Source organism: Bufo bufo, chromosome 1 (assembly GCF_905171765.1).
Source record: "Bufo bufo chromosome 1, aBufBuf1.1, whole genome shotgun sequence".
In the NCBI taxonomy this organism is placed as follows: Eukaryota; Metazoa; Chordata; class Amphibia; order Anura; family Bufonidae; genus Bufo; species Bufo bufo.
Window position 1 is genome coordinate 79,323,478 of NC_053389.1, and position 16,039 is coordinate 79,339,516.

Consider the following 16,039-nt stretch of genomic DNA (forward strand, 5'->3'; position numbering starts at 1 on the left):
AGAAATATAAGAGGAAAAGCACCCCACAATTTGTTACGTAATTCTAAGTAATAGAAATGCCCCATAGGTGGTTGTGTATTGTGGTTTGGGCACATAACAGGACATATAAAGAAAGGAGCGCAATTTGACTTTTCAGGTAAGTCACGTGCCTGCGCCGCCCGGCCTCCTGCCTGCTATGGGAGTTTAGTAAGTGCTAGATGATGGATTTCAGAGAATTTCTATACTTTAACATTGCCTACACGTTAGATATGATTACTACAGTGAGCGGGGCCCAGTGTAATAGAATCCAGTGACTGCACCGGGCCCCGCTGCCATTACAGCACCAGATGCCAGCCCCCAGCCCCTCCTTCCTCCTCGCTGATACACAGCCGACCTCGCTGTGCAGCATCGCGGCGGCGGTGTATCAGTGTAAATGGCCGCATTCGCCTCATAAGACGCAGTATCATTTCCTCCCCACTTTTGGGGAAAAAGTGCGTCTTATAGGGCGAAAAATACGATATATTTTTTTAGTCATAATATATTTAGGGTACTTTCACACTTGCGGCAGAGTATTCCAGCAGACAGTTCCGTCGCCGGAACTGCCTGCCGGATAAGACAATCCGGACGCAAACGGATGGCATTTGTCAGTCGGATCCGGATCCGCATTGAAATACCGGATCCGTCACTCTGGTTTCATCCGGAAAAACGGATCCGGTATTATAATTTTTTTGCATTTTTAAAGGTCTGCGCATGCGCAGACCAGAAAGCCGGATCCGTTCTGCCGGAACACAACGCCGGATCCGGCACTAATACACTTCAATGTAAAGTAATGCCGGCATTCCGGCAAGTGTTCAGAATTTTTGGCCGGAGAGAACTGCAGCATGCTGCAGTATTTTCTCCATCCAAAAAACGTAAGAGGGAACTGATGCATCCTGAACGGAATGCTCTCCATTCAGAATGCATTAGGATAAAACTGATCAGTTTTTTCCGGTATTGAGCTCCTGTGACAGAACTCAATACCGGAAAACAAAAACGCTAGTGTGAAAGTACCCTTACACATATTATTATACATTTAGAATATTTTTAGAATTATATATATTTAGAATATATAATATATTACAATATATGTAAGTATATTATGGCTAAAAAATCTGTAGTAGTTTCCCACATATTATGCATTCATATATATCAGAAGTATGATATATATATATATATATATATTATATAAAAAAAGAAAAAGAAAAAAACGCTTTTGCCACCTATGGGTGAATAAACCTTTTTTCACTGAAGATACAACTGGAGTGCAGTCCGATTTCTTTGTTCCGTATTAGTGGGTAAGCACCAGTTACCATACTCGGACAGTGCACCCTTTCTACTTGTTTTCTGGCTTGGTGGTGCTGCTGGTAAATTTTTTTCCAATTTTTTTTTTCCATATATATATATATATATATTATATAAAAAAAGAAAAAGAAAAAACTGTGGCAGCACCGTCCCTGATGCAAGCTGGTGGGTGCAACTAGCCCAAAACGGATTAAGGCCAATCCAGTAATACAAAATAAAAAAAGATGGGCAGCACTCCAAAAAGTAAAAAATTACAAAAGTCTTTATTTACCCCAGTGGGACATGCGACGTTTCGGCTCTAGACAGGAGCCTTTCTCAAGCCTGAGAAAGGCTTGAGAAAGGCTCCTGTCTAGAGCCGAAACGTCGCATGTCCCACTGGGGTAAATAAAGACTTTTGTAATTTTTTACTTTTTGGAGTGCTGCCCAACTTTTTTCTATTTTATATATATATATATATATATATATATATATATATATATATACACTCACCTAAAGAATTATTAGGAACACCTGTTCTATTTCTCATTAATGCAATTATCTAGCCAACCAATCACATGGCAGTTGCTTCAATGCATTTAGGGGGGTGGTCCTGGTCAAGACAATCTCCTGAACTCCAAACTGAATATCAGAAAGGGAAAGGAAGGTGATTTAAGCAATTTTGAGCGTGGCATGGTTGTTGGTGCCAGACGGGCCGGTCTGAGAATTTCACAATCTGCTCAGTTACTGGGATTTTCATGCACAACCATTTCTAGGGTTTACAAAGAATGGTGTGAAAAGGGAAAAACATCCAGTATGCGGCAGTCCTGTGGGCGAAAATGCCTTGTGGATGCTAGAGGTCAGAGGAGAATGGGCCGACTGATTCAAGCTGATAGAAGAGCAACGTTGACTGAAATAACCACTCGTTACAACCGAGGTATGCAGCAAAGCATTTGTGAAGCCACAACACGCACAACCTTGAGGCGGATGGGCTACAACAGCAGAAGACCCCACCGGGTACCACTCATCTCCACTACAAATAGGAAAAAGAGGCTACAATTTGCACAAGCTCACCAAAATTGGACTGTTGAAGACTGGAAAAATGTTGCCTGGTCTGATGAGTCTCGATTTCTGTTGAGACATTCAAATGGTAGAGTCCGAATTTGGCATAAACAGAATGAGAACATGTATCCATCATCTGATGGCTACTTCCAGCAGGATAATGCACCATGTCACAAAGCTCGTATCATTTCAAATTGGTTTCTTGAACATGACAATGAGTTCACCCAATAGAGCATCTTTGGGATGTGGTGGAACGGGAGCTTCGTGCCCTGGATGTGCATCCCTCAAATCTCCATCAACTGCAAGATGCTTTCCTATCAATATGGGGCAACATTTCTAAAGAATGCTATCAGCACCTTGTGGAATCAATGCCACGTAGAATTAAGGCAGTTCTGAAGGCAAAAGGGGGTCCAACACCGTATTAGTATGGTGTTCCTAATAATTCTTTAGGTGAGTGTGTATATATATATATATATATATATATATATATATATATATATATATATAGAAACGGACAGCAATTCCAATAGAAAAAAATCGTGATTTATTCAGCCACAGTGGCACAGTGAGGCAACGTTTCGGCTCAAACACAGAGCCTTTCTCAAGCATAAAACATAAGTGTAACACAAGGTATAAATAAGCAAACATGATTAGGGGGTGGAGCAATCAATGAACATGATCATTACAGTAAAAAATTTATAAAAAGTGAATATAATGTGACGTGACACGGTACAATGTATAACAGTAATAGTGCAGCACATGATTGTATATATGTTACAAAAAATTAATAATGATAGAGTGCAAACAATGAATAAACTCAATAAGTGACACCAATATACATCAGCTGGTGTGTATCATCATAATTACATTAGAATAAAAGCAGGAGGGGCAAAGGATAAGACTAGTAACATACCACATAGAACCAACACGCATGCCCACATGAGGCCATGTCCGGAAGCGCCATGTTGGATGCTGGCAAAGTAACCCAAAGTTGTGCTATTCTTATAATAACGGCTCGCAGGAAGCAAAAAAAGGAAGTGGACACTCCTGTTCAAGGGGGTACAACTAATAATGGGCATGCAGTGTAAGCCCGATCGGCACTGCCATGTCAATCGTGCACTCAAGCGCCGCCCCATACACACCTCCTGACACAGCCAAAGACAGGGTTCTCCTGACAGCTATGGGATATATTCTACAACTTATAAAAATATCTATCAAGGCTCAACTTGGGCTATAGCACAAACAAATGGAAAAAGCCATAACATAATAGTGGACAGGCATGGGATAACGATGTTCATCCATATAGTATGCTAATATCTTCTCCATGTTGCTCCCCTTCTTGTATCAAGAATTCTATAAGAGAAAAAGAATAGGATCATGAGTAAGATCTTATATGAACACTTATGTATAACATCCATCACCACTACAGGACTAAGACAGAACAGAAAATACAAAAGGACATTAAGGGGCAAACCAACCCCTTACGAATAGACCCCTAAATTATAATCTATATTCAGACCATAAGGTCTCAAAAGTATTTAATTTATGTATCCAAAACAATTCCTTCTTTTTTAATAGCAAGATTCTATTACCTCCACATCTGGGTAAAGGAATATGATCAATAATCCAACATTTTAATTGTTTCTCAGAATGATTCTTATCTATGAAGTGTTTGGGAATGGGCAAATCCTGACGTTTCTTCCTGATAGTGGATCGGTGATTGTTTAAACGGGTTTTGAGATCAGTGGATGTCTCACCTACATATAACAGTTTGCAGGGGCAACTTAAAACATAAATCACAAAGTTAGAATTGCATGTGAGGTAAAAAGAGATAGGATACCTCACACCCGTCATCGGATGTATAAATGTCTTGCCCTTGCAAATATGCTTGCAATTGACACAGCTTAGACATGGGAAACATCCCATGGTCCGCTGTGCCAATGTGCCCTGCACTAATCCAGGGCCAAGACCAATGTCAGCTCTCACCAACTAGTCACACAAATTCCTGGATCTCTGATAGGAAAAAAAAGGGGGGATCTAAATTCAGGAATTTGTTTCAGACAGCCTCTCAAAATGCCCCAATGTTTCCTAATAACACGATTAATCTCACTACTGTGCTCAGTGTATCGCAAAATAAAAAGGAATCCTATTATGGGGACCCTTTTTCTCTTTTCTCTTCAATGTATCCCGTCTGTCGATATCTTGGACCTTATCAATTTGGGACTGCAATAGCTTAGGAGGATAACCCCTCTGTTTAAACTTGTCAACCATAACCTCAAGTGTATCATCAAGAACATCGGGGTTAGAGACAATTCTTTTGGCCCTCAAGAATTGAGAGAAAGGAAGATGCTTCACTATATTACGTGGATGACCACTCTCAAAGTGCAGGAGGGTATTCTTATCAGTCGGTTTAGTGAATAGATATGTATGTAATTGTCCCTCATGGTATCTGACAGTGGTGTTCAAGAATTGGATCTCAGTGTCTGAATGTACAAGGGTAAATTGTAACTCCTTGTTAACACTATTAAGATAACACTTGAAATCCAGCAATTCGAAGCAGTCACCAGTCCAAATGAGGAAGATGTCGTCGATATATCTCCACCACCTCAGTATCTTACTGCGGTGTTGGGACACATGGACGACATCTTCCTCAAAACATCTCATGAATATGTTGGCATAAGTGGGGGCCACATTGGACCCCATAGCCACATCCCTTATTTGTTTGTAAAATACATCCTGAAAAAGAAAATGATTCTGCCTCAGAATGATATTAAGGAGATCAACAACAAAATCACATGTTTCTGCAGTCAGGGATGACAAATCCAACATACGTCTAACCACCCTGACACCAAGGTCATGGTTGATCGAAGTATATAATGATGTCACATCAAAAGATGCTAGAATTATATAGAATGTGTGTCAGCAAGGTCGGCATCCTCCAATTTACATAAAAAAATCGGTGGTATCCTGAATATATGATTCTGCCCCACATGCATAATTGCGTAAGATTTTGTCCAAAATACAGTTTCCTTTTGTATTTTCACTTGTTTGGCTTAGCACAATTTTTTCTGCTATTTTTAGCGGTGAACTTTTTTGACTATGGATATTGAATTTCCACGTGGCTCCACCTACTCGCAGGAGGAAGCAGAACATATTATGCAGGGCATTGGGGAAGATGCCACCTTTTTAAATACCCCATCAGTGAAGGAATTAAAGAAAAAACTTTTTATCCAAAAAGATGGCTTCTTTGGGCCTACATATGACCACCTTGGGTGAATATTACAAGGCCCAAAGGATACCTCGAGGCATGAGATCACATCTCCGACCTAACCTGTTTTTTAACAATTCCGTTTATTGCAAGAAACTTGAAGTTCTTTCCAACAGATATTCTCTGGACTTTTATTCTTTTGAATATACAATACATACAAGAAGAATTATCCTCTACAGCTGTTGAGATGGGTGAAATCGAACGGGCACTACAGACCTCCTTGTCCCCTGAGGAATTTACTCTTTTTTCTGACAACGTATCACTGTATGTGTCCAAACTAAAGGTTGAGCTGGAAGAAGGTAAACGTTCAAAATGGACCCGGGATTTGGATGACTACAAAAGGGGCTCTATCTATTCATGGCAGTTTGAAAATGGCACCTCAGAGGATTGAAAGAGAAAAAAGAATGCACAGATATCAGGAATGGAACAGTCTTCTTTTTTAGGGAGCAGATTCAACAACCAGCACCAAAAAGAGGCCGCACCAGACGGGGTGGCCGTAGACAGACGAACCCCAAAAATTGCGCAACAACAAAATTCGTATTCAGGCCGGCAAATCGCAGATGCCAAAAAGGAAATAACTGTGATTAATTTGTCATCTAAGATTCTTACTCCATTACAAGTAAGTGTCTTGAATAGGGGATTGACATTCTGTCCATCTACTCCGCTCAATTGGTTTGATTTAGATATTGATTTGCCTTTTTTCGCAGGATTAAGCTGAAAGCCTGGTTCCACAATAAGACACGGTCTGATACAGCTCAATTGAGTGAGCTCACATTGGGCAGTCTCAATCTGTCTCTTAAGAGTAATTTCTCTCCTGTGATTAACGAGTCAGCCATTGATGCCTACATGACTGCGGTCAGGTCTGATCTATCACATTATAAAACATCATGTGATAGAAGTACATTCAAGAGCCCTAATCTCACACGGTTGGAGATTGAGGCTATTGAACAACTGAGAAATGATCCCCTCGTTACTGTGATACCCGCAGATAAAGGGGGTGCGGTTGTCGTCTTGGATACCTCCAAATACATTGCGGACATCAGACGACAACTTGATGACTCTGAGGTTTATCTAGCACTCCAGACCGACCCTAAATTTGACATTGCTAGATTAATCAACAAATGGTTAACCAGTTATGGCCGGCATCATTGACAATGATCTCGTTACATTTTGTACTGTTAGCCATCCGGTCACACCGGTGTTATATGTGCTTCCAAAAGTACATAAATCCTTGATTGACCCTCCAGGTCGTCCCATTGTATCGGGCTCTGAGTCCATCTTTAGTAACATCTCCATTTTTTTGGACAAAACGTTACGCAATTATGCATGTGCGGCAGAATCATATATTCAGGATACCACAGAATTTTTATGTAAATTGGAGGATGTCGACCTTGCTGACACACATTCTATAATTCTAGCATCTTTTGATGTGACATCATTATATACTTCGATCGACCATGACCTTGGTGTCAGGGCGGTTAGACGTATGTTGGATTTGTCATCCCTGACTGCAGAAACATGTGATTTTGTTGTTGATCTCCTTAATATCATTCTGAGGCAGAATCATTTTCTTTTTCAGGATGTATTTTACAAACACATAAGGGGTGTGTCTATGGGGTCCAATGAGATGAGATGTTTTGAGGAAGATGCCGTCCATGTGTCCCACCACCGCAGTAAGATACTGAGGTGGTGGAGATATATCGACAACATCTTCCTCATTTGGACTGGTGACTGCTCCGAATTGCTGGATTTCAAGTGTTATCTTAATAGTGTTAACAAGGAGTTACAATTTACCCTTGTACATTCAGACACTGAGATCCAATTCTTGGACACCACTGTCAGATACCATGAGGGACAATTACATACATATTTATTCACTAAACCGACTGATAAGAATAGCCTCCTGCACTTTGAGAGTGGTCATCCACGTAATATGGTGAAGCATCTTCCTTTCTCTCAATTCTTGAGGGCCAAAAGAATTGTCTCTAACCCCAATGTTCTTGATGATACACTTGAGGTTATGGTTGACAAGTTTAAACAGAGGGGTTATCCTCCTAAGCTATTGGAGTCCCAAATTGATAAGGTCCAAGATATCGACAGATGGGATACATTGAAGAGAAAAAGGGTCCCCATAATAGGATTCCTTTCCTTTTATTTCGCGATACACTGAGCACAGTAGTGAGATCAATCGTGTTATTAGGAAACATTGGGGCATTTTGGAAGGCTGTCTGACACAAATTCCTGAATTTAGATTCCCCCCCCCCCTTTATTTTCCTATCGGAGATCCAGGAATTTGCGTGACCAGTTGGTGAGAGCTGACATTGGTCCTGGCCCTGGATTAGTGCAGGGCACATTGGCACAGCGGACCATGGGATGTTTCCCATGTCTAAGCTGTGTCACTTGCAAACATATTTGCAAGGGCAAGACTTTTATACATCCGATGACGGGTGTGAGGTATCCTATCTCTTTTTACCTCACATGCAATTCTAACTTTGTGATTTATGTTTTAAGTTGCCCCTGCAAACTGTTATATGTAGGTGAGACATCCACTGATCTCAAAACCCGTTTAAACAATCACCGATCCACTATCAGGAAGAAACGTCAGGATTTGCCCATTCCCAAACACTTCGTAGATAAGAATCATTCTGAGAAACAATTAAAATGTTGGATTATTGATCATATTCCTTTACCCAGACGTGGAGGTAATAGAATCTTGCTATTAAAAAAGAAGGAATTGTTTTGGATACATAAATTAAATACTTTAAAACCTTATGGTCTGAATATAGATTATAATTTAGGGGTCTATTCGTAAGGGGTTGGTTTGCCCCTTAATGTCCTTTTGTACTTTCTGTTCTGTCTTAGTCCTGTAGTCGTGATGTTATTATGGCTTTTTCCATTTGTTTGTGCTATAGCCCAGGTTGTGCCTTGATAGATATTTTTATAAGTTGTAGAATATATACCATAGCTGTCAGGAGAACCCTGTCTTTGGCTGTGTCAGGAGGTGTGTATGGGGCGGCGATTGAGTGCACGATTGACACGGCAGTGCCGATCGGGCTTACACTGCATGCCCATTATTAGGAGTTGTACCCCCTTGAACAGGAGTGTCCACTTCCTTTTTTTGCTTCCTGCGAGCCGTTATTATAAGAATAGCACAACTTTGGGTTACTTTGCCAGCATCCAACATGGCGCTTCCGGACATGGCCTCATGTGGGCATGCGCGTTGGAACACTGGCAGTCACTTCCGGTCTCGCTGCATCCGAATGGAAAGGTGATGTGGGGGACGTCTACCTCGGGCACGGCGTGACATCATACTATTGAGACGCAACCTGGCGCCTGCGCATTGGTAGGTGATAGACGCCAAGTTTGGCCATTGACCGCATGTGGATGTACGATGGTTCTATGTGGTATGTTACTAGTCTTATCCTTTGCCGCTCCTGCTTTTATTCTAATGTAATTATGATGATACACACCAGCTGATGTATATTGGTGTCACTTATTGAGTTTATTTATTGTTTGCACTGTATCATTATAAATTTTTTGTAACTTATATACAATCATGTGCTGCGCTATTACTGTTATACATTGTACCATGTCACGTCACATTATATTCACTTTTTATACATTTTTTACTGTAATGATCATGTTTATTGATTGCTCCACCCCCTAATCCTGTTTGCTTATTTATACCTTGTGTTACACTTATGTTTTATGTAAGCACAACCCCCACCTGTGGACGTCGGGCCCTCATAGAGTCTGTTTCTGACCATTTGAGCAGACACATGCACGTTTGTGGCCTGCTGGAGGTCATTTTGCAGGGCTCTGGCAGTGCTCCTCCTGTTCCTCCTTGCACAAAGGCGGAGGTAGCATTCCTGCTGCTGGGTTGTTGCCCTCCTACGGCCTCCTCCACGTCTCCTGATGTACTGGCCTGTCTCCTGGTAGCGCCTCCATGCTCTGGACACTACGCTGACAGACACAGCAAACCTTCTTGCCACAGCTCGCATTGATGTGCCATCCTGGATAAGCTGCACTACCTGAGCCACTTGTGTGGGTTGTAGACTCCGTTTCATGCTACCACTAGAGTGAAAGCACCGCCAGCATTCAAAAGTGACCAAAACATCAGCAAGGAAGCATAGGAACTGAGAAGTGGTCTGTGGTCACCACCTGCAGAACCACTCCTTTATTGGGGGTGTCTTGCTAATTGCCTATAATTTCCACCTGTTGTCTATTCCATTTGCACAACAGCATGTGAAATTGATTGTCACTCAGTGTTGCTTCCTAAGTGGACAGTTTGATTTCACAGAAGTGTGATTGACTTGGAGTTACATTGTGTTGTTTAAGTGTTTATTGAGCAATATATATATATATATATATATATATATATATATATATATATATATATAAATTATTTTTTTCTAGTAATGACACATTTATTTTGTGTCATACATGTTTTACAATTAAAAAAAAATATATATAAATCTAATTTAACCTCTATTTCTAAAAAAGTTTGTGACAGGATTTGAATTCTGCATCATAGCCCAGAACTTTAACCACTACACTATATAGCTGTATAGCCAGTCACTAAAACATAAAATATGAGACTTCTACTGTATAGGTCACAGTAGAAGTCTCTCTTTTTTTTTGGTGGGTTTTGAACTAATGGTGGTCGGTGGATTGTGGACTGTTATGGGGGGGATCTGTGAATGACACCGTTATGGTGGGGGGGATCTGTGGATGACACCGTTATGGGGGAGGGGGATCAGTGGATGACACCGTTATGGGGGGGATCAGTGGATGACACCGTTATGGGGGGATAAAATCTGTGGATGACACCGTTATGGGGGGTGAGTCTGTGGATGACACCGTTATGGGGGGGATAAAATCTGTGGATGACACAGTTATGGGGGGTGGGTCTGTGGATGACACCGTTATGGGGGGGGGTCTGTGGATGACAACGTTATGGGGGGTGGGTCTGTGGATGACACCGTTATTGGGGGTGGGTCTGTGAATGACACCGTTATGGGGTGTGTGTCTGTGGATGACACCGTTATGGGGGGATCTATGGATGACACCGTTATGGGGGGGGGATCTGTGGATGACACTGTTATGGGGGGAGGGGATCTGTGGATGACACTGTTATGGGGGAGGGGATCTGTGGATGACACTGTTATGGGGGGATCTGTGGATGACACTGTTATGGGGGGAGGGGATCTGTGGATGACACTGTTATGGGGGAGGGGATCTGTGGATGACACTGCTCAGGGGGGGGGAATCTGTAGATGACACATATATAGCATCTTATGCTACATATGTTTCATCCACAGATCCCCCCATAACACTGTCCTTGTGTAAGTAGTGACCCCCCCAATACAGGGGGTGGAGGCCGGCAACTTGTGTTGGAATCGCGGTGGGTCCCGGTGCAGTCACTGTACTCTATTACACCAGGCCCCGCTCACAGCAGTGTTTATTAAGTGAAGTCATGGGTAAAGCTTTGTTAAGGTATAGCAATCCTCTGCAGCAGTAGTGCACGTAGTATTCACTATGAAACTCCCGTAGTAGGCGGGGCGGCCGGCAGCGTAACGTCACTCACTCTGTCACGCGCCTGCTTTATTCATAAAGTGGGAGGAGCATGCGCGTGAGGAAGTGAGTGACCGGCCAGCCTGCCTGCTACGGGAGATTCGTAGTGAGTACTACGTGTGCTACTGCTGCAGAGGATTGCTATACCATAACAAAGCTTTACCCATGACTTCACTTAATAAATACTGCTGTGAGCGGGGCCTGGTGTAATAGAGTACAGTGACCGCACCGGGCCCCGCTGCGATTCCAACACAAGTTTCCGCCCTCCAGCCCCTCCTCCCTCCCGATACATTGCAAGCTGCGCTGTGCAGCATCACAGCCGGCGATGTATCAGGGCAAATAAAAAATGGCAGCATTCGCCCCATAAGACGCACTGCCATTCCCCCCCACACACACTTTTTTTTTGTGTGTGTGTGTGTGTGTGTGGGTGGAAGGGGTTGCGTCTTATAGGGCGAAAAATACAGTAACTGGCTATGCAGCTATTATAGCTGAGTGGTTAAGTGCGTTGCTTCTAATGCAGAAGGTTGTGAGTTTGAATCCCAGCAGAAACTTTTCTGAAATACAGGCTAAATTAGATTAGACACTGGGGTGTCCCCAAGCACTGACTCCATATATGGACATAGCTATATATGTAGTCAGAGAAGGGACTCCTAAGCCGCAGACTCACACTGAGGGATTCCCCTCACTGTACAGTGATCTTCTGCATAGAAATAGAGGCTAAATTAGATTAAAATACACTGACTCGAGCGCACACGTGGTGTTCGGCCGAGCAGCTCGCTCAACACTAATAAGGAGCCTGTCAGCTCCTGGTCTGATGGAAAAGAAAAACTCTAAAAAGGTGCTACTACAGCAAGTCAGCTCTGTACAGAAAAAAGGACGCCATATTTTTAAGAAAGACCAACTTAAAATAATTTTAGCTCAAAATAAGTACAATGCAATAGTAAAAAAAAAATTACCTCCAAAAGGTGTACGGTACATAACTTTTAATTATTTTACATCTGACAGTTACTATGCCAAACTCCATGGACTAAGGGTGGCGGGACGCATTCTGTCCCCTGCCCTGTGCACCAAAGAAAAGCTTGTCCCGCACCTACAAAGGACTCTTAATAATTTGTACCTTTTTGTTACTTCCTAGGAAAAAACTGCCTTTTTACTTATCTTAGATGCCAAAAACTTCAAAGAGATCGGCCGAGCTGAAGTTCCTGTACAAATGCCTTATGGACTCCATGGATTATTTATGCCACAACATCAATGAGCTCAATCACCGGCTGACCAATGTTTATGCAATGAATATGTATCTACTATTATTATTTCACATCTTCAAGCTTTAATCGAGGATTCTGATTTTGCACTGATTATGGGTTCCTGCCTATAAATGAGTTTCACCTTCAGGTGGCACCCGTGTTTAAAGGGCTTCTGTCACCCCCCAAAAGTCATTTTTAATTTTTAGGCTAATTAAAATCCTTATAGTGCGATTATTCAATATATAGTGCTCCTACCTTTTTCTGTGCCTTAGTTTCTTTAAAAACCACACTTTAATAATATGTTAATTACCTTGCTACCAGCAAGTAGGGCGGTTACTTGCTGTCCACTTTTTACTATCGATAGCCTAGCCTCAGGATATCAGATCAGCGGGGATCTGACTCCCGAAACCCCAGCTGATCAGCTGTTTGAAGAAAAGGCAGAAGTGCCTTCTCTGCCTTGTTTGCCTGCTCGCTACAGAAATTGTAGTTACAAGTATAGGTCCCATTCACTTCCATGGGACGTCTGTCTGTTGGAGTGAATAGGATAGAGCCGTCCCATAGAAATGAATGGGGACGCCATACTTGTAATTACACTGCAATTCCTGTGGTGAGGAGGTAAACAGAGCAGAGAAGGCAGCACAGCCTTCTCTTCAAACAGGTAATCAGCTGGGGTGTCTGGAGTCAGACCCCCGCCGATAAGATATTGATGAACTATCCTGAGGATAAATCAGGTTTTTATTTTCTTTTGGTTTAAGTCTGATCTCTAGTGGTTGTTTTCTTGTAAGACAGGTTACAATTCCCCAAGACTTGCCTTATTGGTTTATGCATGAAAAAGTTGCGCACGTGACTGGAAAAAAGTTGCATCTCTATCTCTTTCAATGTAAAAAATTGCAGAAGTTCTCACTCAAAACAGACAGGAAAAATAAGCCTGGTCAGGAGCGGAGTAGAAATACGTTTTTGCGCCTAATTCAGGTGCAAAAACGGTGCACCTAAATAAATAGGTTGGAAAAATATTGCAAAAGCTTGAAAACTTCTGAATTAGTCTTAAAAGTTAAAATAGGCGCAAATTCCTCCGAAACAGGCACAAAATAAGTTGGTATATGAGTAGGGATGAGCGAACCCGAACCCCATTGAAGTCAATGAGGACCCGAACATCATTTTATCGGAAAATAATAGCATTGTTAAAGGATAACTGTCACACTTAGACCCTAATTTCAATTTTCATATATGTAGTTACTAATAACATGATATTCCAGAATCAGTTACTATTAGACTGACTTACCCCATATTTAATAAGATTCAGCCCTTAGCAACCAGTCTGCATAAAACCGCAATTTCACTATTCAGTTAAGATGGCCGCCACTGCCCTCACCCTGAGGCTAATCCCACCTGCCCTCACTACCCACAATGCATTGAGGTCCTCACATGCACTAGCCAGTAACAATAGCCCCCCAAAAGTGTCAGTAACCAGAGCCCTCCCCCTAAAGGGTTAATCTCCTGCAGCACAAAGGGGTCCTCTTACCCAGGGGCGTAGCTAGAAATGTATGGGCCCCATAGCAAAAAAAAAATTCTGCCCCCCCCCCAGCCCCCACATATCTATCGGGCCTCCCACCACCCCTTCCAGAGCTCCCACCCAAACACCCATCCTAGATCTCCCACCGCCATGAGCAGTTTCACACTTGCAAGTAGTTTCACACTTGCGGCAGGATGGATCCAACAGGCTGTTCAGCCGGTTGGATCCGCCCTGCCGCCACTCCATCCCCATTGACTATAATGGGAACGGGGACGGAGCTCCGGTGCAGCGCGGCAGTGTGCGGTGAAAGGCTGGCGGCCGACAAAAAAGTCTGACTTTTTTGTCCGGTGGCCTCTCACCGCGCAGTGCCGTGCTGCACCGGAGCTCTGCCCCCATCCCCATTATAGTCAATGGGGACGGAGCAGCGGTCCAGCGAAATATCGGCAGGACGGATCCGACAGGCTGAACAGCCTGCCGGATCCGTCCTGCCGCAAGTGTAAAAGTACCCTTAGTCTGTCATATAAGAGTGTGCCCCCCCAAAAGAAGGAAGGGGCGCCCTCCTTATCACTGCTGGCAACTCTTTTTAAAGGGGTTCTGCACTTCCTCTGGATAGATCATCAGCTTCTGATCGGCGGGGGTCCAACACCCGGGACCCCCGCCGATACCTGCAAGGATAAGGAGGGCACCCCTTGCTTCTGGGGGCCCCACTCTTCAGGCAGCTCTTTTTAACTTAAAGGGAACCTGTCATCGGGATTTTGGGTATAGAGCTGAGGACATGGGTTGCTAGATGGCTGCTAGCACATCCACAATATCCAGTCCCCATAGCTCTGTGTGCTTTTATTGTGTAAAAAAACCGATTTGATACATATGCAAATTAACGTAAAAGAGTCATATCTTACTTGTGTGACCGGAGAAGAGTCATATTTTCAAGCTCTGACTCATCTCAGGGTAATTTGCATATGTATCAAATCGTTTTTTTTACACAATAAAAGCACACAGAGCTATGGGGACTGGATATTGCGGATGTGCTAGCGGCCATCTAGCAACCCATGTCCTCAGCTCTATACACAAAATCCCAGTGACAGGTTCCCTTTAAGAATTTAGATCAAGTATCTCAGAAACTTCTTTCTCACTTTCTTAAATCCCCAGCAAAAAATGCGTACAATGGAGGATGTCGGCGCGGTCCACATGCACCACAAAGGCATCCTACACAAAATGGAGCATTGTCTGGATGAAAATATATAAATCACAGAAAAAAATAAAATAAAAAAATGCACCAAACGGATATGCCACTGACTATACTGGCTAGTCATACAAGCAGATATTAAAAGCTGAGACTTTTGCCAATATATTCCTGTCAGGAACACATCGGAGCCCCTCATGCACCACGTCACGGTCTCTCAGCATGGCAAGGGGCCCTACCACTAAGCTACCGGTCTGAAGGTGATGAAATCCAGCTCACAGCCAAGCTTTCACACAACCGCATAGCAGGACAACTAATACAATGTGAATAAAGCAAGACTGTAAGCCACACCCACATCAGACCGTGTACTACAGGCCCCAAAAATTATACATTCAGCGTACATAAAAGAACAAGTAAGGCCGAATGCACGCGGCCGTGTTCCGCGTCCGAGAGCGGTCCGTGGTATGCCGGGCTGAATTCCTGTTCAGAGCAGGAGCGCACGGCGTCATTGGTTGCTATGACGCCGTGTGCTTCATGCCGCCGCTGCACTACAATAATACACTCGTATAGTGTATTACTGTAGTGCAGCGGCGACATGAAGCGCAGGGCGTCATAGCAACCAATGACGCCGTGCGCTCCTGCTCTGAACAGGAATCCAGCCCGGCATACCACGGACCGCTCTCGGACGCGGAAACACTCAGTAGTGCTTCCATGGGCTTCCGTTCCACATCTCCTGGATTGCGGACCCATTGAAGTGAATGGGTCCGCAATCTGTGATGCACACGGCCGGTGCCCGTGTATTGCGGACCGTATGTGTGCGGACCGTATGTGTGCGGTCGTGTGCATGAGCCCTTAGAGTCGTAAATAGGCTAAAAAAGTGTCTAAAACAGGTTAATAAA

General features: G+C 43.2%; 1 protein-coding gene across 1 annotated transcript in view; it reads left to right on the forward strand.

Moving 5' to 3' along the window:
• Positions 1–12,455, forward strand: part of LOC120989235 (beta,beta-carotene 9',10'-oxygenase-like) — a 75,567-nt gene extending 63,112 nt beyond the window's left edge. Inside the window, exon 12 of the mRNA XM_040417245.1 lies at positions 12,336–12,455. Within this exon, the coding sequence (XP_040273179.1) occupies positions 12,336–12,455 (120 nt within the window). The remainder of the gene's footprint in view (positions 1–12,335) is intronic.
• The last annotated feature ends 3,584 nt before the right edge of the window (positions 12,456–16,039 follow it).